The following is a 22,420-nucleotide window of genomic DNA, read 5'->3' on the forward strand; positions in this document are numbered from 1 at the left end:
CCAAAACGCAGGGGCGGGAGAACCTGCTTCCGGTCTCTTCGCCCACTCCCCGCTCCACCTGTCAGAACCTTTCTGATGACCCCGGGCTCACCTGGTTGCCTCGAAATCCCCCCCCCCCCAGTGTACCTGCAAAGCCCCTTGGACTGGGAGAAGGGGCCACAGTCCCCACTCCAGAGGCTAGGACGGGGCCATCTCTGGGGACCACACGGGGAAACAGCAGGAGCCCCCCCCAGCCCCGAGAAATAAAGGGGGCGGCTCTGCAGTGTGGAGAAAGCCGTGATGGCCCCCGGTGCTGCTCACTGCTTCCCAGAACACGCCAGGCTGCCCGGTGGCAGGTCACCCGCGGCCCTCCCCGGCCCCCTGCACCCTCTGTCCTGGGAGCCCACCGCCGTCGCCCCAGCCCGGTCCCCTCCCTCCTCCGCCGGCGGCTTTTGTATTATCGCAATAATCTGCTTTTGTTCCTCATTTCTCGCTTATCTCAGGCCGGAGTGGACCTGCTGGGAACCAGCAGCCCAGGTGTGGCGGCCCCCACCCCATGCCCCCAGCTCTGTGCATCCCATCCATTAACCTGGGAGGGGGGTGCCCAGGGCCGGTCACTTGTGTGCCCGCCAAGACTGGCCAGAGTGGAGAAGGCAGGGCGGAGGGGGCAGGGCAGCCCTGCCCGCCTGGACAGCCCGAGAAGGCGGGAAAACTAGGCGGGAAAAACCGGTGACCAAACCCTGCGGGTGGGGAGAGCTGGGGCCCTGAGGTGAGGGTGAGCGAGCGGGGCCTCGGGGTGCAATCCGGCTCCTGGGGACCCCGCATCTCCTCCCCCCGAGGGTCTAGACACTGAGTCCGGCCTTCTCAGCCCTACTGGTCAGTGCGTGTCCCCGCGAGGAGGTCGCGGGAACCAGACGTGAGAGGCCAGGGGGTCCGCACCCGAGGCAGGGGCCCTGCCCCCGCGGGGGTCCCCTATAGGGCACGCGTGGGGTGCGGAGCCCAAGTTCCGCCACCCGGGCTCCCTTGCACGCTGGGCGGGGCCGTGGCCCGCGCGGGGCGGAGAGCGGGGGAAGTGGACAGAGGCGGGGGCGCCCCCCACCCCCTTTCTCGCTTCCCGCCACTGCCGCGGCCAATCAGGAGGCAGGCGCCCGCCCCCGGCACGGCCTCCCGCGGGCCCCGCAACTCCCAAACGCCGAGTTTTCGCGGGAAAAAAATCAGAGCAGCTGGCACCGCGGCGGGCAGCGCTCGGGGGGCGCACGCAGGGGTCCGGGCCACGCACGCGGCCCCATCGCCACTTGCAGCCGGGCAGAGCCGATCGCGGCGGCCGGAGAGGTGAGGGTGCCAGCGGGGCCGCGCGCGCCCACTGGGAGGAACTTTCGAGCGCGGCCCCGCAGCCGGCCCCGGGGCGACCGGGAGTCGCCCTCCCCACCCGCTGCGGCCCCGGCTCGTTCGTCCCCGGCGCCCGGCGGGGGTCGCTCAGGGCTGGGTGGGGGAGGGCCCGGCGAGCCGCGGGGGAGGATGTCAGGCTCCGCGCCTGCGCGCGGGGAGCCCCGCGATTCAATTGTCGCGCCCGAGCCTGATTTCGCGCGCCCTGAGTTCCCCGGGCGCGTCCGGGCCAATGGGGAGCGAGCGGGGCGGGGCGGCCGGGCCCTGCGGAGCCAATAAGAGGGGCGGCTGCAGTGAAGGGGCGGGATTTGGCGAGCGGGGGCCCCTCGGTCGGTCCCGGCGGCGGCGCGGCTGAGGCGGCGGTGGGCGTGGGTTGGCTGGCGCGACCCGCGCGGGAAGGATTTCAGGGACGTGGGTCTGCGGGGCCGGGGAGCGCGAGCCGCTTCGGGGTCGAGGTGAGTCGCTGGGCGCGCTCGGGGACGGCCGGGACGGGGCGGCCGGTTGCCATGGCCACCGCGGGGCCGGCCGCGTCGCGCACGCGCGCGGGGGGCCCGGCCGGGGCTCCGGACCCTGCGGGGGTCCCGAGTCTCGCGTGGGGGGGGGTCCCGCCGAGCCCGTGGCGCGCTGGGCTGAGTTCCTCCCCCGGGACTTCTCGAAGTTCCGGCCCGCGCGGGACTTTGGGACTCCCTCTTCCGTGTGCATGAATGAATGAATGAATGAACGAACGAACCGCCGGCTGCGCGCCCTGGGCGGGGACGTCGGGCCTGCCCTGGACACGGGTGTTTGCCCCTGGGGAGGGGGCGGTGGGTGGACCCCGGAGGTCCGAGACCCTTTGCGCGCGCGTCTTTGATTGCCTTCAATTCTCCGCACTTGGTGCGCGTGGGGCCATCGCGTCCTTAATTCGCCCTGCCTGGCGCTGCCCGCGGTCCACGTGCGGGCCCCTCGGGGCCCGGACCCTCCCCCAGCCCCTAAGGCCCCTGTCGGCCGCCGGAAGCTGACCTGCGGGCCTTGCCTCCCCCCCCCCCCAGCAGCACCGGCACCATGTGGGTCCAAGTGCGAACCATGGACGGTAAGGAGAGCCACACGGTGGACTCGCTGTCCAGGCTGACCAAGGTGGAGGAGCTGCGGCGGAAGATCCAGGAGCTATTCCACGTGGAGCCGGGCCTGCAGCGGCTGTTCTACCGGGGCAAGCAGGTAGGCCCGCCCCACCTTTGTTCTGGCCCCGGCCCCCGGCCCTGGCGGTCCCGGAAGGAGAAGTCTCAGAACAAAGGCGGGGCTGGCGGGCGACCCCGGCCGGCGCGCCCACCCCTGCCCCTTGCAGAACGCCCCTTGGACTCGTTTCTAGGGAAAGAAGTTGGAGGTGGCCGGCCGAGGGCTGGGCCGGGCTTCCCTGGACGCCTGCCCCGGAGGCCCCGCCTGCGCCCCGTGCCCGCAGGCCCCGCCGAGCTCTAGAAATAAGGCTGGGGGCTGCGCTCAAGCCCAGCTGCCCGCACTTAGCGCGCTTCTCCTGTCGGCCCGGGCGGCTCTGCTTCCCGAGTGGGCTCCCCGGGCGCGGGGGGAGTACCGCCACGGGAGGACTGGCGCCCGTGAGCCCGGCCCGGCCGCCGGCTCTCCCGGGACCCCAGCAGAAGTCGTGGCCAGGCTGCGAGTGCCGCACTTTTGTTGTCGCCGTGTTGAGCTGGGTGCTGCTGCCACCTGCTGTCTTGCCGGGAAACACGCCATGCGCGTGGCCGGGGCGTGCTCGGCTCGCCGGGAGCCACACGCGAGGATGCAGGTCCTCGGGCTGGCCCGGCCCCGGCCGACCCTCGGAGCCTGTGTCCCGGGGGCCGGCGTGAGTGAGGGGCTGCCCTGGAGACGGCGCGGGCCCCTCGGCTCCGGCTCCCCCGTGGCACCGACGCTCTGTGCCACGGTGGCCGTCGGTTCCGTCCAGGCCCCGGCTTCCCAGAGTTCCCGAGGACGGTGTGCTGGCCGCGGCCGGGAGCCTGAAGCCCGCTCAGCCCGTGTTCCCGGGGCCTGCTCCGTGCCAGGCCCCGCGTCGGCCTTTGGACGTTGGCTCTTCGGCGTGCGGCCGAGCTGAAGGAGCCGTGGGCGCGCACTCGTCCGCACGTGGCCGTGCCGTGGCAGTGTGCGGCCGGGCTTGCGACGCGGCCGGCGGCTGCTGGCGACCCTCTTCCCCAGGATGCACTGGGGTGAGTGACAGACAGCAGCCCGCCCCCGCTCTCCCGCTTCCAGCCAGGGGTCCCTGTGAGGTTCTGTGCCGTCGTGTAGTGAGGTAGACACACTTGATGGATCACTCGAAAGGTTTTCCAAACACTTTGTGCCGTGGAGAGAGGCGGCTGGGGAGAGGAGTCGCGCGGCCCCAGCGCTGGGGGGCCCCAGGCGGCCGGGGCGGGGGGTGGCGGGACCTCTACCCAGCTCTGTCTTGTTGCTGGTGGGCTCAGGAGGCAGAGCTGGGACTCGAACCCGGCCGCGGAGTCTTCCTAGCGGTGTGCAGACGCCGGGCGTGGAGCGGGGTCGGCGCCCCCCGTGCAGCTCGGCTCCGGGAGGGGCGCGTGGCTGGCAGGGGCTCCGCGCGTGGATGGCGTGCCAGCGCCCTGACGCCCAGGGGGCGCCCGTGGGCCGTGTTCACGGAGCGCCGAGCCCCTTTGTCTCAGGAGTGCAGCCGGCTCAGCCGCGGGAGGGTGGCCGGGGGTCTCCTGTGGGCTGAATGGGGCGGAAACGTGAGCGGGCGGTGGGGGAAGGGCCTTAGGGCCGCCGGCCCGGCCCGGCCCGGCCCGGCCCGGGAGACGGCTGCGGCTTGGTCGCTTTTTTCCCTTGCGGCCACCGTAAAATAACAATGGCTGTCAACGTGGCGCCTCTGCCACGCTAAGCACGGTGTTCTGGGCCTTCCAGAATTGCCCAAGTGCCCCCACCACCGAGTGTGTGCCGGCGGGGCGCTGGTGGCTGACCGGGCCCGCCCAGGGCAGCGCGGGGAGGGCGGGCAGGCCGAGCTCCGTGCCCAGCTCGGAAGAGACGGCCGAGAAGTCCCCGGGTCAGGGTCTCTGCGACTCTGCACGGACCCTGGAGTCAGAGTCCTCTGGGCACTGCAGGGTGCGGAGTGGAGGCCCCCCCCCGCATGCCAGGGCCCCCCAGCCGTGTGGGCCCAGGGTGAGGTTGACGTGTGGGGCCGGCGATGGCCAGCCTGTAAGTGAGCTGCAGCGGAGGCCTGGGGCGGCCTGGCTGGGGCCATAGGTCACGGCGCCGATGCGGGGGAGGTGGGGTCCCTGCCGGCCCCCTCGCCCCCAGGGTCTCCAGCCAGAGGCCATCTGAGCCTGAGTGGGCGTGGCCGGGTCGCCTGGTTTTTAGGATTTATGTAGTTGAAAGGTGGTGTTAGGGAGGGAGCGATCTCCCATCGGCTGTTTGACTCCCGAATGCCTTAGTGGCCAGGGCTGGGCCAGGCCGGAGCCAGGAGCCGGGGCCTTCCCCTGGGTCTGCCATGTGGGTGCGGGGGCCCAGGGACTCGGGCCGCCCTCTGCTGCTCTCCCGGGTGTGTTGGCAGGGAGCTGCATCGGAAGTGGAGCAGCCGGGACTCGAACCCACGCCCACGCGGGAAGCCGGGGCTGCAGGCGCCGGCTTTCCTCGCTGTGCCACACGCTGGCCCCGTCGGTCTAGCTTTACTGCCAAAAGCCGGCGCAGGCCAGAATGGTCAGCTGCCGCAGGTGCCGCCGGACCCCGTGTCCCCACCCTGCCATGGAATGTGCTGGAACAAGTCCCGGGGGCGGGTGTTTGCTGTCCGCGTGACGCGGGTCCCCGAGAGCCTCCGTGGACGCGGCTGCCGTAGAGGGCTGGTGGCTGAGGGGTGGACGTGGCCGGAAACGGCAGCCTGGGGGTACGGCGTGTGCGCCCCACCGCGCCCTGGCGAGGCCGCAGCCGTCGGCGTCATCGTGGCTGTTGGGGCGCCGCCGAGCTGAAACGCAGCCCTGAGGCCTGAGTGGGCTCCGATGCCGCCGGGGCTCGTCCTGTCCGGGGGAGACGGTGCTGTCTGCTCCGCCTCCTGCCCGGCTGTCCGCCCGGCTGTCTGGACACCTCGGGTGGCCTCAGCTCTTCCTGCCAGGCTGGGACGGGACAGTGGCACCAGGAAGAGGGACACAGGCCCAGCGCCGTGTCTGAGCCCGCTGGCACCGACGGCCCGCCTGTGAGCGGCGCCTGGCATCCTGGGAGGCGCCTAGGAGTGGGTGGGAGCCGTCCCAGCGCCGGCCCGGTGGCCCGGCGTGTGGAGGCAGGTTGCCTTTTTTTTTTTTTTTTTTGCAAAGATTTGTTTGCTTGAAAGGTGGAATTATAGAGAGGCAGAGAGATTTTCTGTCCATTGGTTCACTCCCCAAACAGCTGTGAAGGCTGGAGCTGGGTCAGCCTGGAGCCAGGGGCTTCTGCCTGGCCTCCCACGCGGGTGCAGGGGCCCAGGCACTTGGGCCGTCCTCTGCTGCTCTCCCAGACACATTAGCAGGGAGCTGGACCGGAAGTGGCGCTGCCGGGACTCGAACCTGCGCCTGTGTGGGTGCTGGCGCTGCCTGCGGCCGCTCTACCCACTACCCCGCAGCGCCGGCCACTGGGTTTGGTGTTTGGCACAACGTGCCCGTGTGCACAGCTAGGGGCCCTGTGGATCCCGCCGTGGCCTCAGTTTACCTGGCAGTTGGCTGCAGTCCCCCGGGTGTTGGGACGTGCGGCTCTGCCCGGGACCGCGTGACGCGAGCGTCCCCGAGCCTCCACGTCTGCGTGCTTTGTTCTTCCCTTGACGGCTTCCTGTGAGCTCTGTGGTCCGGGTGCAGTCTGATGCGTCTTGGTTTGTCCAAGGCTGCCGCGCGTCGGCCGTGTATATGGAGGTGTTTAAAGGGCAGCACGGGGAGTGTGCGGGGTCCGGTCGCAGGCAGGGGCTGTTACCGGCCGGCATGCGCGCTCAGCACCGGGAGTGCGCGCGTTGGGCGGGGGCCTGGCTCTCGGGACAGTGGCTGTGGTACTGCGGGCTTTGTTCACGTCTTACCGTGCCTAAGCTGCCCACTACCCGTGGCACAGGTTTGTAGGTAGGGGACAAAAGCGTGCCCTGGGGGTCCCGGGACGTGTGCCCTGCGGACCAGGGCCTGCTGTGCCGGGCGGGTGTTAGGCTAAGTCGCCCCTTCCAGGTAGAGTGGTAGGATTTGAGTTACAGCTGTAATTGTTTGTTTTTCAAACAAAAGATTGGAGAGGGAGGCAGAGCTCACACCTGGTTCACGCCCCAAACGCCTGCAGCAGCGGGGCTGGGCCAGGCCGAAGCCGGGGGCCAGGAGCGCCATCGCGTAGCGCCGCCGGCTTCCCGTACGGGCGCGGGTTCCAGTCCCGGCTGCTCGGCTTCCCGTCCAGCTCACGTCTGGGGCGCCTGGGAAGGCAGCGTTAGGTGGCCCAGCGCCCGGCCCCTGCACCCGCGTGGGAGACCCGGACGGAGCGCCTGGCTTGAGCCTGGCTCAGCTCCGGCTCCGGTGTTGCGGCCGTTCAGGGAGTGAACCTGCAGACGGAACACCTCTGCCTCTCCCACACTCTCTGTAACTGCCTTCTAACAAAGGGAGACCGAGCTTCCGCCTGCTGGGTCACGCCCCACGTGGCTGCCATGGCCAGGGCTGGGCCAGGCTGGAGCCAGGAGCTGCTTCCGGGTCTCCCACGCGGGTGCAGGGGCCCAGGCACTCGGGCCGTCCTCTGCTGCTGTCCCAGGCCACAGCAGGGAGCTGGATGGGAAGTGGAGCAGTCGGGACTCGAACTGGCCCTGGTGGGTATGGCTTAGCCCGCTGTGCCGCAGCGCTGGGCCTAGGCTTCGTCTTTAGGCACATCAGGGTGTGCAGCTTCTGCTAACGTCCTGAGCCTCCTGCCGGGCCTGGGTGTGTCGGTAGGGACCGGCCTGGACCTAGAGCGTTCCGCCCGCACCTGCTGGCTCGCAGCCTGGCCTCTCCCTCCTGCTCCCGGGACTCTGCTCAGCGCAGCGGCCGGGCAGGCGGCTCTTGCCACCCAGGGACCCTCCTGGAAGGTTCCAGAAGCAGCATCGGGAAGTGGCCTGACAGCTTGGCCGCGTCCTGCCCTCTCTGTGCCCCTCTAGGGGTCCGTCCTGGGCCTCTGATAGGTTCACAGCTGGGAGGGGCTGCACTGGTGCTCATGGGGCTGCCCCAGCGACACGGGGGAGGGGGCCCCGTCCCCTGGTCCCTGCAGTTGTGCCGCCGGCCAGGCCTGGCCACAGGCCCTCCTTGAGACTGCACTGTTGACCTCTGCACCTGCACCCACTGGCTGCCGGTCCTGGTCGCCGCTGCCTGCCCGTGAGCTCCGCTCTGGCCTGCTCTCCGGCCTCTGTCCTGTCCCCCTGCCCGCCGACAGACCCAGCTGCCTCCCTGGCTCCTGCCGCACTCCTGCTGGTCTGTGGTTTGGCCTGTGGGCCCGCCCCCAGCCACCTGCTGGCTGCCCCCCGCTGGGCTCCCGCGTCTCCCCTGGACTGTCCCTGCCGCCTGAGGCTGTGTGATAACCCTGCCCGCTCCGCCCCGCAGCTGTTTGTCTTCGATAGCCCCTGCTGTGAGCGCGGCCTCTGTGCTGTCGGGTGGGGGTGCCCCACGTGCCCGGTGTCAGCAGGACCCTGTGCCCGACTGTGGTGCGAGCCCCGCCTGTGGGTGTCCTCGTCCCCACCGCTCGGGGGACACTGCTGTCCCTCTTCTGGAGCAGTGCGGGTTCTCGGCGCCGGTCCGCGACGTCCTTGTCACCGAAGCCCGCGGCCACTAGGGTCACGGGTGGCGCTGGGATCCTGCGGTGTGCGGCCTTCCTAGACTGGCCTCGTGCCCTTTGTAAGACGTGGCGCGTGCCACCTGGTGAAGCCTCGGGACGTGGCTCCGTGGTTTTGGGCGTCTTCAGGCTGCACAGCCGTCACCACAGCCCCCTAGAAGTTCCTGTGCCGCCGGCTGGCACCGTTAGACCACGCCTCCGCCTGGATTCCGCCGCTCTGGTGTTTCCTGCCGCGGCATGCCACGCTCTGGCTTGTGGTGTGTGTGTCCCTGCCCTGATGTCCCGGGTCCCCACGCTGCGGCGCGCCCACGCCTGCTTGCTGTGGTTGTGGAGGACGATGCTGGTGGACCTGTCCCCCCTCCCCTGGCTCCCCCCACTCCACCCACTGGCAGGTGGTTTCCCCCTCCCACCCTGTGGGAGGGCCAGGTGTGGCCCCCAGTGCCACCTGGGCAGTGCTGGGCCTTGGAGGTGAACAGCGGGGGTGGGGGGTGGGGCAGGCCTGAGAGCCCTTATCTAGGGGGAGGGGCGGTGCTGAGTTCAAGTACGATTCTTTGCCTGAGGGCTCAGCGTCCCCCTAGGCTTTGGGCTTTGGCTTGGCCGTGACCCCAGGTGCTATTTGCATACTAATAGCAGTGGGACTGGCCCTGGGAGGGAAGCTGACCTGTGTTCCCTTCTCCCTTTCCTTGTTGCCCCCTGGACCCTGGCATGGAGTGGGCGGGGCTGGACGAGGCGCAGGAACGGGGCGTTGTTGGACCCTGGGCGGGGGTGGGGTGGAGGTGGGTCTGGAACCAGACGCCTCCTTGGCATTCTGTTAGGTCGAGTGGGGACAGCTACGGGAGATTACCCCAAGGCTGCTGGCTAAGAGCCGCTTTTGTTTTGAAAGTATTTTTGCTTGTTGGGAAGAATTACAGAGCTGCTGGGAGAGGCAGAGGGGGAGACGGACATTCCATCTGCTGGTCCACTCACCGAACGGTCACAGTGGCAGGGCTGTGCCTGGCTGGAGCCGGGAGCCCAGAGCTGGTTCAGGTCTCCCGGGTGCAGGGGCCCAGGGACTTGGGCCATCGCCTGCTGCCTTCCCAGGCCACAGCAGGGAGCTGGATGGGAAGTGGAGCAGGTGGGTCTTGAACCGGCACCCACATGGCATCCCGGGCAGCAGCTTGACTGCTGTGCCGTGGTGCTGGCCCCGCCTGGTCCACAGGCAGCGCAGACACTGCTTGGAGAGCCTGCTGGGGAGGTAGGAGGGAGGGGGGGACCCCAGGGTCAGAGGCCCCCCTGGGGTAGGACCGAGCCGGAGCCCTGTGGCGGGAGCTGGTGAACCAAGGGAGCCGCAGCCCCTGGCCTGCACAGCCGGGTCCATCCCTGCTCGGCCTGTCCTGGGCTCTGCCGGGTGGGGCAGCATCGCCCGGAGTGCCCAGACACAGGTCGCCCTTGGCTGGGAGTCCGTGGCGTTCTCGGGGGTGGGGGTTGCCGCGGGGCCGGGGCTACAGTGCAGCGTGCGGTCACTGCCCACGCGGCCGGCATTGGGTGCCGGAGCTCTGCTGGGGTCCCGGCTGCTCCGCACCCACCCAGATGCTGCTTAAAATGCCCGAGAAGGCGGCCAAGGACGGCCCTGTTAGCCGTGCGGGCGGCGGAGGGGGGGGGGGGCTCCTGGCTTCCAGCTTCAGCCAGGCCCGGCCCCGGCCCTCGCTGCTCTTTGGGGAGTGAGCCAGCGACGGGAGGTGTCCTGCCTGTGTCTGCTGGGCTCACCTGGCCCCCGCGCCCCCGCCCCCGCAGATGGAGGACGGCCACACCCTCTTTGACTACGACGTGCGGTTGAACGACACCATCCAGCTGCTGGCGCGCCAGAGCCTGGCGCTGCCGCCCAGCGCCAAGGAGCGGGACTCGGAGCTGTCGGACACCGACTCCGGCTGCTGCCTGGGCCAGAGCGAGTCGGGCGAGGCGGCCGCCGAGGGGGACGGGGGGGACGGCAAGGCCGACGAGGACATGTGGGACGAGACCGAGCTGGGGCTGTACAAGGTGAGGCCGCGTCTGTCGTCCCTGGCGGGCTCCCGGGGCTCCCTCGTCCCACGGCAGGGCCTCGCCGTGCCCGCGGCCTGTCGGAATTCACTGCCCGAGTCCGAGACCGGCAGACCTCGCGGGGAATCGCAGCGTCCAGCTTCCCTGGACGGCCGGCGGCTCTGGCCTGCTGCCGGCCCCTGCGGGCTCTGGTCCCGGGGTGGGGGGCTGCTCCTGGCCCCGGAGTGGGTGGGGCCGGGGCTGCTACTGCACCCCCTGCAGCGCCCAGAGACGTGCCCAGGCTTTGGCCGGCCTGGGAGGCGCACCCGCGCCCTGATGGCAGCTCCCGTCCCCGCAGGTCAACGAGTACGTGGACGCCCGGGACACAAGCATGGGGGCGTGGTTTGAGGCGCAGGTGGTCCGGGTGACGAGGCCGGCCCAGTCCCGGGACGCGCCCTGCAGCTCCACGGCCAGCCCCCTCCCAGAGGAGGACGTGATCTACCACGTGAAATATGACGAGTGAGTGCAGACGGGGCCCCGCACCCGGGACCTCGGCCCCTCCCGCCTGCCCCAGCTGTGTGTGTCGCCCTGCCCCTGGGACCTTGGCCCCTCCTGCCTGCCCCAGCTGTGTGTGTCGCCCTGCCCCTGGGACCTCAGACCCTCCTGCCTGCCCTGAGCTGTGTGTGTCGCCCCACCCCCGGGACCTTGGCCCCTCCCGCCTGCCCAGAGCCCCGTCTCCAGCACAGGGCGGGGGCAGGGGGACCTGGGCCGGCCCTTCTGCTGAGAGGCCTCTGGTACAGTGTAGGCTCCGCTCTGTGAACCCCGCGGGGAGAGGGCTTGAGTGAGGTCCATGTCCTCCGGGGATAGCAGGCTACCTCCTGGGGGCCAGCTGTGACCCCGCGGCTGTCTGAATCCAACTTCACGGGCAGGTCAGCTTGGCCGAAGCCGTGCCGTCGGCACAGAGCCCTCCCGAGCCCTTAGCGTCCTGTGTGGCCTTGGCGGGAACCCTGTGACGCCCCGCAGTCTGCCTACAGGGAGCGGGGAGCCCCCAGCCCCAGAGCTGCTGACGGGATGCGCCTGTTGGCTTAGCTGCCCTGCCGCGTGCCCGCTTTGGGCGTGGCTGGGGGTCCAGGAGCGCCTGCTGTCCAGTTCCCCACCCCTGCGGCCTGGGCCCCTCATCCTCCGGGTCTCCCTCCTGCGTGCCCGGGGCCCATGTACTTCTGCCATCCAAGTACGAACCAGGCCCGACCCTGCTTAGCTCCCGAGATCAGAGGAGACCGGGCGCGTTCAGGGTGGTGTGGCCGTAGACCAGGGGCCCATGTACTTCTGCCTTCCCAGACCCGTTAATAGAGCCGGGTCGGAAGTGGAGCAGCCGGGACCCGAACAAGCACCGTGAGGGATGCCGGCATCCCCGGCGGTGGCTTGACCCGCTGTGCCACGGTGCTGACTGCTGTGGCCGTCCTGTTGTTGGAAAGGGGCAATCACGTTGGAGCAGGGCCCCCCCTGCCGCGACCCCGCCGCCGGGGCCAGGACGCCAGAGTTGGGGGCTCCCGCTCCGACTCATGGCTGTCGCCGCGCCCGTGTGCCCTCGTCCGCACCGGCTGACCTGGGGTCTGGGTGGGGGCCCCCAGCCTGCCGTGGCCGTGGGCTCTGAGCGCGGGCTTTTCCCGCCAGCTACCCGGAGAACGGCGTGGTCCAGATGAGCTCGCGGGACGTCCGTGCGCGCGCCCGCACCATCATCAAGTGGCAGGACCTGGCCGTGGGCCAGGTGGTCATGCTCAACTACAACCCCGACAACCCCAAGGAGCGCGGCTTCTGGTACGACGCCGAGGTGTCCCGGAAGCGGGAGACCAGGACGGCGAGGGAGCTGTACGCCAACGTGGTGATCGGGTGAGCCGCGGCACGCCTTCCCCCCCCCCCCCCCCCCCGTGGCTGGCTGGTGAGGTCGGCCAGGCCCCGCCCCGGGAAGGACCAAGGCCACACGCTGGCAGCGTCACTGTCACTGGTGCCTCGCAGGAGCGTGCCGTGCCCCAACGCAGGCCACGGCTCGCGTCGCAGCCTGGTGCCCGCACAAGCCAGCTCCGGCCCCGGCCACGGCGGTTGGTTAACCTTTTCCCACGGCTGCACCAGGAGTCGGCCGCTGGGATGAGTCGGTTCTGTGGGGTTTAGTGACACTCGGCGCTTTCCCGTGGCTGTGGCTGTGCAACGCTCCAGAGCCGAGACTCCTGGGAAACCTGGCTCCGCCCCCCACTCCACTTCCTGTCTCAGGACTCCAGGGACCTCCGGGAGTGGACCCTGCAGGCCCCGTCCCGGGTCTGTCTGAGCAGCACGTGTGTTGGAGTGTCAGCGAGATTCCACTAGGCTCCCTATGTGTGTCCGGCACCAGTGTCCCAGGCGTGGCGTGGGCAGGGCGGGGCGCTCCTGGTGCCGTCCTGGCCTGGAAGGCAGGCGAGAGCGGGCGGCCCCGGCCCTGGCTTGCTCTCGTGGGAGTTGGTGGTCAGCTGCTGTTGGGGGGAGCCGTTGGAGGGGTCCCCCCCGGAAGTGACGTCTTGAGAGTTAGGGATGCTGGCCGCGGAGCGGGGCAGGGAGGGTGGGCAGCGGGACAGGGAGGAAGCTGCGGCGGCGTCTGGGTCGGTCTCGGCTTGGCAGCGCTGCCGGGACGTCCCTGCTGGCCTGGCGCTGGTGCAGGCCACCCGCCTCTGACTGCGTGGGTCGGGTCACCGCTCCCGCGCACGGCCGTGGCATGTGCTGTGACGCTGGGTCAGCCTCTGTCCCTCTCTGGGTCATGGGTTCCCCAGGTGTCCGGCCAGGGTCCAGAGGCCTCAGTGGGGTGTGGCTGTCGATTCGCTTGCCAGCAGCCATCTTGGCGTGGCCCGTCTCATTCCACCACAGCGGGGGCCGCAACGGCCGGAGCTGGGCTGATCCGGAGCCAGGAGCTCCATCCGGGTCTCCCCCACAGGTGCAGGGCCCAAGGACTTGGGCCATCGTCCACTGCCCTCCCAGGACACAGCCGGGAGCTGGATGGGAAGCGCAGCAGCCGGGACTTGGGCGGTGCCCTGTGAGCACGCGCCGTGGGCCTCCCTCCGCCCTGCTGCCGCCTGTGTCGCGGTGTCTTGGGGGAGCCTCGGTCTGCCCTCTGGTGCCTGGGTTTCTCTGAGCCCTGGGAGGGTGTTGATGTGAAAGGCAGAGTGACTCGCGCGGACTCTCCCGTCCACTGGTGCTGGCTCACTCCTCAGATGGCCCCAGCAGTGGGGCCAGGGAGGCCGGGAGCCTGGGGCTCCCAGGGGGGCGGCGGTGGCCTGCGCACTCGGCCGTCCTGTGCCACCTTCCCAGGCGCGTGAGCAGGGAGCCGGATTGGGGTCGGAGCCGTCGGGCCCCACACCCCCAGGGTGGCGTCCCCGTGTGCCTGCGGCCAGGTGGGAGCCGCCCCTGCCGACCGAGCCCCTCCATGGCGCGCGTGGCCGTGGGCTTGACCACACTGTGAGCTGGCCCGAGTTGGTCCCGCCCTGCCCGCGCCCTGTGGGAGCTGACAGTGCTGAGAGGCTGGCACGCGGGGCAGGGCGCCTGGAATCCCGCAGGGGAGGGGCGCCTCTCCCGGTCCTGTCCGGAGTCGCGCGCGGCTGGAGGGAGGGGCTCTGAAAATACGCTCGTGAAACGGGCGGGGTCTCGTGGCTCTCCCACGGTGCTCGTGGCGAGCCCTCGCGACCCACGCGGTCCCCCGTGTTTGCTTTCCAGTGTGGCTGCTGGGAAACCCGGGAGCCCACGCCCTGCCGATGGCTCGGGTGCAGGGTCCCTGCGCCCGCGGGGGTCTGGTCGCCTTCCCGGCCCGCGGTCGGGGAGTGCGCAGGGCCTGGGGTGTCTGACTGTCCCTGCTCCACCGTTCACTCTCAGCAGCGGCGGCGGCGTCCCCCTCCTGCCCGGGCGGCGTCCTCCCCCTCCTGCCCCTCCTGTCCAGGAGTCCACCCCCACGCGCGCACAGTGGCCTCTCCCAGGCGACTTCGGGAGGCTCCCGGGAGGTGGAGTAGCGCCAGCCTGTCTGGGGCCCGCCGAACGTGGAGTCCGCGCGTAGCCTCTAGTGGGCTTGGCGCGGCCGCAATGTCCCCGCGTAGCCCGTGGTGTGCGTCCTGGTGGGCTTGGCGCGGCCGCAATGTCCCCGCGTGTCCGCGCGTAGCCCGTGGTGTGCGTCCCGGTGGGCTTGGCGCGGCCGCAACGTCCCCGCGTGTCCGCAGGGAGGGCTCCATCAACGACTGCCGCATCCTCTTCGTGGACGAGGTCTTCAAGATCGAGCGCCCGGGCGAGGGCACCCCCGTGGTGGAGAACCCCCTGAGGCGTGAGTGGGGGGCCGGCCGCGGGGGCTGGGGGCGCAGGCTCCGCCGCCGCCCGGCTGACGCCCCCGCCCGCGCAGGCAAGAGCGGCCCGACCTGCAAGTACTGCAAGGACAACCTCAGCAAGCGGTGCCGCGTGTGCGCCTGCCACGAGTGCGGCGGCCGCGAGGAGCCGGCCAAGCAGCTGCTGTGCGACGAGTGCGACATGGCCTTCCACATCTACTGCCTGAGCCCGCCGCTCAGCGCCGTCCCCACCGAGGCCGAGTGGTGAGCGCGGGCGGGGCCGCGCCGGGCCGGGCCGGGCTGGGCGCGCCGCCGGGCGCCGCCGTGCGCGCCCTCGCGAGCCCGCCTGTGCCCGCCTGCCCCCGCAGGTACTGCCCCGACTGCCGGACCGACTCCAGCGAGGTGGTGCGCGCGGGCGAGCGGCTCAAGGAGAGCAAGAAGAAAGCCAAGATGGCGTCGGCCACGTCGTCCTCGCAGCGGGACTGGGGCAAGGCGAGCTGCGGCCCCGCCCACCCCGGCATCGCCCCGCCCACCCCGGCATCGCCCCGCCCCAGGCCCTGCCCTGCCCACCCTGGCACAGCCCCGGCCACGCCCACCAGCCCCGCCCCTGACACCGCCCCGGCCACGCCCACCAGCATCGCCCCGCCCCCTCCCCCGGGCTTACTCCCCCGTGTGTCCTCTGCGTGCAGGGCATGGCCTGTGTGGGGCGCACCAAGGAGTGCACCATCGTCCCCTCCAACCACTACGGACCTATCCCCGGGATCCCCGTGGGCACCATGTGGCGCTTCCGAGTCCAGGTACAGCTGCCTGCCGGGGCCGGGGGACCCCTGTGATCTGTGACCTGTGACCTGTGAGGGGCGCCCTTCCTGGGGACAGTCGCGTCGTGGGCTCGGGCTGCTCGCTGCCGCCCTCTGATGGGCACGGGTGGGGCCGTGGTCATGGCCCGCGGCTGCACGGCAGCGCCCCTGCCCTCCCACCCGGGTCGTGATGGCCCAGCCGCCCCAGGTGTTGCCGGGGTCCTCTGTGGAGGGCACACGGGCCTCGGCTGTGCCGCTCGGGCTCCCGCTGGCAGCCGTCCCGGCTCCTCCCACGACCTAGTGCCATGTGTGGCGCACAACGTGCTCTGGGCGTGCAGGCGCGCGGCCGGCACAGGGCTGTGGTGCAGGCCGGCTGGCTGCTTCTCAGAGCCGTTTGTTGGTTTTCTTGACCGTTCGTTTGAGAGTCAGATTCTCTCCCTCCACAGCCAGGTCACCCGTGCGGTGGCGGGGCCGCGTGCCCGAGTGGGCAGCTGCTGCCCAGGGTGGGGTCGCGGCCGGCCCTGCTGGGGGAGGGCCTGGGCGGCTTGCGGGTCCGGTCTGGGAGGTGCCAGTCCCGTGTCGGTGCCGCCGCAGGTGAGCGAGTCCGGGGTCCACCGGCCGCACGTGGCGGGCATCCACGGCCGCAGCAACGACGGCGCCTACTCGCTGGTGCTGGCCGGCGGCTACGAGGACGACGTGGTGAGTGCGCTGTGCCGGCCGCGTGGGAAGCGTGTGCGCTTGGCGGCGGCCGTCCTGGCGGGGCCATGCCCCCCCCCCCCCCCCCCCGGCTGCCGGCTCTGCGTGGCGGCCTCAGCGGCCCTCCCGCCTTTCAGGACCACGGGAATTTCTTCACGTACACGGGCAGCGGCGGGCGCGACCTGTCCGGCAACAAGCGGACCGCGGAGCAGTCGTGTGACCAGAAGCTCACCAACACCAACAGGTCTGTGGGGCCGCGGCCGGGTCCGGCTCCTTCCTCTGAGGCTGGGGGGCGGGTCCGGCCCCGTGGAGGGAGAGGGCCCCACGCCGGCTCCCTCTGCAGATGTGTGCGGAGCCGGGAGCCAAACGGGGCTGTCGGCGCCACCCCCCGGCCCCCCCCCCCGCGCCCCTGCCCTCTCACTCGCACACGCGGATCCGGGTCCAGGTCCTGATCCTGCCGGGCGGGGGCGGAGACGCGGCTCCAACCTGCACCCGCTCTCCCCGCAGGGCGCTGGCTCTCAACTGCAGCGCCCCCATCAACGACCAGCAGGGGGCCGAGGCCAAGGACTGGCGGGCGGGCAAGCCCGTGCGGGTGGTGCGCAACGTCAAGGGCGGGAAACACAGCAAGTACGCGCCGGCCGAGGGCAACCGCTACGACGGCATCTACAAGGTGAGCCCCCCGGCCCCGCCCCGGCCCCGCCCCCGCCCGGCCCCGCCCCGGCCCCGCCCTGGCCCCGCCCCGCCCCCGCCCCCGCCCCCGCCCCCGCCCCTGCCCCGCCCCGCCCTGCCCCGCCCCGCCCCGTCCTGCCCCGCCCCGCCCCGCCCCGCCCCGCCCCGCCCCGCCCCGCCGCCTGTGCCGGACGCCGAGCCGAGCTGTGTGTCCCCCCCCGCCAGGTCGTCAAGTACTGGCCGGAGAAGGGCAAGTCGGGCTTCCTGGTGTGGCGCTACCTCCTGCGGCGGGACGACGACGAGCCGGGGCCCTGGACCAAGGAGGGCAAGGACCGCATCCGGAGGCTGGGGCTCACCATGCAGGTGCGGCGCCCGCGGCGGGAGCAGGGGCGCAGTGGGAGGGCGGGGCCTCGCCAGCCCCCTCCCTGCAGTCCCGGGAGCGAGCGGGCTCCCCCGCTGTCATGGCGGCTCTCAGTTCCCGAGACGCTGGGCCTGCCCCGGGGGTGCGGGGCTGTCACTGAGCACTAGCCCAGGGGCGCGCGGGGGGGGCTGGGGTCCCTCAGTCCCCTTTGACTTGAGGCTGCTAGTGAGGGCGGGGTTTCCTGGTTTCCTGGTGGGGCCGGCGTGCGGGTGTCACCCTGTTGCCCTCGAGGTGGGTGGTGGGCAAATGGAGCCTGGCGGGACCAGCCGGGACCAGAGCCTGCTGTGTCCGGGAAGGGGGAGCCCTGGCACCGCGGGGACCGCAGGCTCTGGGGCCCACGCCAGCAGGCGGGCAGCCCCGGGCCCGGCTCTCACTGCCCTGCCCCTCCCCCTGCCCCTGCCCCTGCCCCTGCCCCTCCCCCTCCCCCTCCCCTGCCCCTCCCCCTCCCCCTCCCCTGCCCCTCCCCCTCCCCTGCTCTCACTGCCTCTGCCCCTCTTGCAGTATCCAGAGGGCTACTTGGAAGCCGTGGCCAGCAAGGAGAAGGAGAAGGAGAACAGGAAGAGGGTGGCGGCGGCCGCGGAGGAGGAGCCGGAGGAGGAGCAAGTGCCCAAGAAGGCCAAGGGCAAGGGCAAGGGCTCCTGGAAGCGGAAGGCAGTGCCCGCGCCTGGGCCCGCACCCGCAGGTGGGTGTTCCTGCAGCGGCCCCGCCCCCTGCCCCCGCCCCCTGCGGCGGCCGCCCCCCGGCCTTCCCCTCACCCTCTGCCCCCTCCCAGGCCAGGGCAGCGCCGGGACCCCAGGCCGGGCCGCCAAGAAGACCAAGGTGGAGCCCTACAGCCTCACGGCCCAGCAGAGCAGCCTCATCCGCGAGGACAAGGCCAACGCCAAGCTGTGGGGCGAGGTCCTCAAGTCGCTCAAGGACGGCCCGGTGAGCGGGGGCTGCGCGGCCGCCTTGCCCCACGGGACCCTGCCCGGGCACCGGCCGCTTCCTGTCTGGGGCTCTGAGCTCGCAGGAAAGCAGTCCGAGCCGAACGGGGTGTCCTGGGGGCCCCGCCTGGTCGCTCGTCCCTGGGGCGTGGCCGGGGGCGTGGCCCCGCCTGGTCCTCACCCTGGGGCGTGGCCGTGGGCGTGGCCCCCGCCTGGTCGCTCATCCCTGGGCTGTGGGCGTGGCCCCCGCCTGGTCCTCACCTGGGGGCGTGGCCGGGGGCGTGGCCGGGGCTGACGGCCCGCCTGGTCGCAGGTGTTCCTGAGCAAGGTGGAGGAGACCTTCCAGTGCATCTGCTGCCAGGAGCTGGTCTTCCGGCCTGTGACCACCACGTGCCAGCACAACGTGTGCAAGGTGAGGGGGGTTGGGACAGCGGCCGGCCGGCGCTGGGCTGGGCTGGAGCCGGGAGCTCCATCCGGGTCTCCCACAGGGCTGCAGGCGCTCAAGCGCTTGGGCCATCACCGCTCCCTCGAGGGTGTGCACATTTAAAGACTTACTTATTTGCAAGAGTCAGAGTAGAGAGAGACAGAGGTCGTCCAGCCACTGGGTCACTCCCCGGGTGGACGGAACGGCTGGGAGCCTCCTCTGGTCCTCCTACCGTGGGGCCAGGGCCCCAGCTCGGGGGCCGTCACCGCTGCTCTCCCGGGCACGTCAGCAGGGAGCTGGATGGGAAGTGGAGCGGCCGAGGCCCCTGTGGGCTGCCGGCACCGTAGGCCGGGGCTTTAACCCGCTGCGCCGGCTCAGGCCGTGACGCTGCCCTGCTAGCCAGAGGTCGGCGAGCTTCCGTTCCTGGTTCACCCCGCAAGTTCCCGTGGGCCAGGTCAGCTGGGGGCTGGGACCCAGCCGCTTGCCGTCACCAGGTCGAACTCGGGCGCCCCGACACGGAATAGGAGTGTCCTAGCCACTGGCCAGATGGCTGGGGGTCAGGTGGGAGCCAGTGGGTTGCAGTTGGGACAGGGTGACAGTCCAGGAAGTGTGGGGTGGGGGCATCCCCGGGGTGCAGAGCAGAGTGTGGGGGCCGGGGCAGGCCTCAGTCGGGTCAGGGGGCCCGTGTGACCCCATTGGATGGACTTTGAGAGATTGGGGGACACTGCGTCTGCACCCCCCAATCTGCCCTGGCCTCTGTCGCTGGGGGTTTGGTTCCCAGCCCTGGCGCGCCCACTCCGCTTCCTGTCTGGGGACCTGAGGGGTCCAGGGACCTCCTAGGAGCGTCCTAGGACCCCAGTCCCTGCTTGTGGAGTGGGGAGGGCGCCTCGCCCCTCTCTGTGGCTGCTGGTGCGCCGCCACCATGCAGTGTCCTCCGGACCCCGGCCGCCTGCCCTGGGCTGTCGCGTGTCACTGCGGGCTGGAGCCGACTCCAGCCGTCGGCCTGAGCCTCTTCCCCACCCGCCGGCGTCCGGACCGTGGGCTTGCGTGTTCCGGGGTTGGCAGGCGCGGGAGATGAGGGTGGGAGCTGGCCTTGGCCGTTGGCCGTGCTGTGGCCTTGTGGGGCCGGGTCCCTGGAGCACATTCCTGTGCCTCTGGCTCCACGTGGCTTCTCCCCAGGCCTGGGGCGACCTTGCCCCCGGCGCCTGGCTCCCTGGACGGGGCTCCCCTGGGCCCTCACTGAGCACCCGCGCTGCCGTGGGCACCGTGTGCGGAGCCGGGAGCCGCCTCCGACCTGCTCCGCACGAGCGCAGGGGGCGGCTGCTCTGGTCCTCCCAGGAGGTCCGGGGGCGGGGCCCGGCGGAGGGCACGGCGCTGGCCAGGGGGCGCTGTCCCGGCTCTCACGGCGTGCCCTGTTCTTGCAGGACTGTCTGGACAGGTCCTTCCGGGCGCAGGTGTTCAGCTGCCCGGCCTGCCGCTACGAGCTGGGCCGCGGCTACGCCATGCAGGTGAACCAGCCGCTGCAGAGCGTCCTCAGCCAGCTCTTCCCCGGCTACGGCAGCGGCCGGTGATGGCCGGCTGCGCCCTCGGCCCGGCGGCTGCCTCCAGACGCCGTCTTCCGCCCCCGCGCCCCGCGGTCCTCGGGCGCCCCGTCCCGGCCGCCGCGGTGGGCCCGCACTGTCCTGGTCCGGTTTAGTTCTGTTGTTTTAAACGTCGAGCCTGCCGTTCAGCCACGAGACCATGACGCGAGGTGTCGGAGACGGGATGTGCCGCCGGGCCGCCGCGCCGCGCCAAGTGCCTTCCTCGCTTCCTCCTCCTCCTCAAGACGCGGCTCCTGTTCTTAGCACTGAATTGTCAGACGCCAGCCGGACTCGCCGGGCCGGGCCGGAGGCTTTTAGCGACCGTTGCAAGTTTGTCGGCTTTTAACTCTGCAGTTGAGAATTGAGGCTTTTTCGTGGTTTTTTTACGAACGCTTTTTTAAATGAAATTCCTCTATAGTCACTGTACATGTACCCCGAAGCATAACTCACGGTTCGGTCGGTTGTCCTCATGTTTATATATTTTTGGAGTGGTTTGTTGACTTTCTAACGTTACCAAAGTTCGCAGCTTATACCTCAGCAGAAGGGCTACGTGTCACACACCCGACAGACTGGAGCAGAGCCGTCCCGGGCTCCGTCGCCTTCCTGGATCCTGAACGCAACAGTGAAGCGGCCACAGCTGCGCGCGCGGGCTTGTTCTCGACTCGGGTTTTAGATTCTCAGAATAAACGTTTTTCACAAACGCATCTGATGGCGTCGTCCGTGCGCTGCGGCTCTGCGGGGGTGGGGGTGGGGGGGAGGGGGCGGCGGGGCGGTGAGGCACCTCCCGCGGGGCTTGGGGGCCTGGGGGCTCGGGGCCTGGCCATCCGAGGCGGGGGCGGGGTCTTCGGTGTCCGCGGGGGCAGAGCTGACACCTGCGGGGGGCGTGGTCTGTGGTGTAGGCCGCAGCCGGGGCTCCACCCACACCGGGCCTGGCTCCCACTGTGGGGTGGGCGTGGCTGTACCACCCCCGCCACCCCCCAGCTCCGTGGCCCCCACCGTGGCCCCCACCGTGGCCCCCACCGTGGCCCCGAGGGCTCCGGCCGACCCCGCTCGCGTGACCCGACAGCCGCACGAGGCCCGGGACGGAGCGCGCACGGGGCTTCGCAAGCTCCGCGGGAAACACGAGTTTGTTTTTGCTGCACAAATTTTGGGAATAAACAGAGTCTTGAGAAACTGCGTGGAAATGTACTTCATGGAAACGTTACGCACAGACTAACATTTTTTCTTTTGCACCAAAATAAAATTTTTTAAAAATTCATTTGAAAGACGCAGGGAGAGAGCTGTGCCCTGGCTGACCTCCCCGAGGGCTGCAGCGGCCAGGTCTGGGCAGCGCCCCAGGCCCCCAGAACATTCCGGAAGGTCGGGGATGGCCTCGATCCGCCGCCTCCTGCGTGGACAGCGGTGCGGCTTGTGGGGAGCACACGCGTCCTGTCGGAACACAAAGCCCCTGACTTGCCCGGGCCTGGGGGCGGCCACTCTGTCCAAGGCGGGTGGGTGCTGGGGACAGGTGGGGGACCCGCCTCACAGGGCTGCCCCGAGCCGGGTCACCTGGGTCACTTCACCCCGAGCTCGGGGTCTCCGGCTGTGGGACACCGAGCTCCCCCCAGCCTGAGTGAGCGGAAGTCGGGGCGCATTGCTTATTTGAAGGGTGGAGTTAGATAACAGGTCGTCCTCCCCAGGTGGCCATGACAGCCAGGGCTGGCCGGGCCAGGTCAGAGCCAGGAGCCGGGAGCTCTCTCCGGGCCTCCCGGGATGTGCGCTAGCCGGAAGCCAAGGAGCCTGGATTCGAACCAGGTGCTCTAATGCAGAATGGGCTTGACCTTGCTGCTCCACAGCGCCCCCGCCCCGCCCCACCCCACCCCACCCCACCCCGCGAGGGTTGGAGAAACCTGCTTAAGACAAGCGAGACAGATGAGAAAGAGGCCAGCCTCAGCCTGCGGCACTGGCATCCCATGTGGGAGTCCCGGCTGCTCCACTTCCCATCCAGCTCCCTGCTGTGGCCTGGGAAAGCAGTGGACGATGGCCCGAGTCCTTGGAGCCCTGCACCCGCATGGGAGACCCGGATGGAGCTCCTGGCTCCCAGCTTTCGATGGGCCCAGTGCTAATCATTGCGGCCATTTGCAGAGTGAACCAGTGGATGGGAGATCTCTCTTTGCCTCTCAAAAAAATCGATTAAAAAAAAAAAAAAAGGATTTGCGAGCCCTGAAATCCAAGCGTGAGCGTCGCTGCCTTCTGGGATCTCTTGGCAGGACGACAGCGTCTCGCGTGGCCCAGGGGCCCAGGCGGAGCCATTCCCCGGGTCCGATGGCACTTCTGACTCCTGGAGGACGGCGCTTTGAGCGCGGAGCTCCATCCCCTGGGAGCAGACGTGCGCTCGCTGCTCGCTTCTCCGGCGGGGCTGTCAGTGCGCTCAGAGAGCTGGTGCGCACCTGTGCTCCTGGACCCCCAGCAAGAGGG

General features: G+C 70.6%; 1 protein-coding gene across 7 annotated transcripts; it reads left to right on the forward strand.

Annotated features, from left to right (window-relative positions):
* The first annotated feature begins 1,153 nt into the window (after positions 1-1,153).
* Positions 1,154-20,667, forward strand: UHRF1 (ubiquitin like with PHD and ring finger domains 1). Of its 7 annotated transcripts, none has more exons than XM_070059504.2 (17): positions 1,155-1,311; positions 2,394-2,559; positions 9,904-10,146; positions 10,484-10,644; positions 11,800-12,015; positions 14,355-14,455; positions 14,531-14,717; positions 14,822-14,945; positions 15,143-15,250; positions 15,845-15,949; positions 16,084-16,190; positions 16,454-16,616; positions 16,841-16,978; positions 17,538-17,718; positions 17,809-17,960; positions 18,273-18,371; positions 19,808-20,667. In XM_070059504.2, exons 2-17 carry the CDS (start codon positions 2,407-2,409, stop codon positions 19,952-19,954), a joined length of 2,385 nt encoding a protein of 794 aa, XP_069915605.1. In that variant the 5' UTR covers positions 1,155-1,311; positions 2,394-2,406; the 3' UTR covers positions 19,955-20,667. The 7 variants fall into 7 exon arrangements, with proteins under 7 accessions (XP_069915604.1, XP_069915605.1, XP_089172277.1 ...); XM_089316151.1 differs by having other exon boundaries at positions 1,179-1,311; positions 2,397-2,559; XM_089316150.1 differs by lacking the exon at positions 1,155-1,311 and adding an exon at positions 1,687-1,820 and having other exon boundaries at positions 2,397-2,559.
* Positions 20,668-22,420: the final 1,753 nt, after the last annotated feature.

The sequence above is a fragment of the Oryctolagus cuniculus genome, chromosome 16 (genome assembly GCF_051225735.1).
Source record: "Oryctolagus cuniculus isolate XC-2025 breed Fujian yellow rabbit chromosome 16, ASM5122573v1, whole genome shotgun sequence".
NCBI classification, from domain to species: domain Eukaryota; kingdom Metazoa; phylum Chordata; class Mammalia; order Lagomorpha; family Leporidae; genus Oryctolagus; species Oryctolagus cuniculus.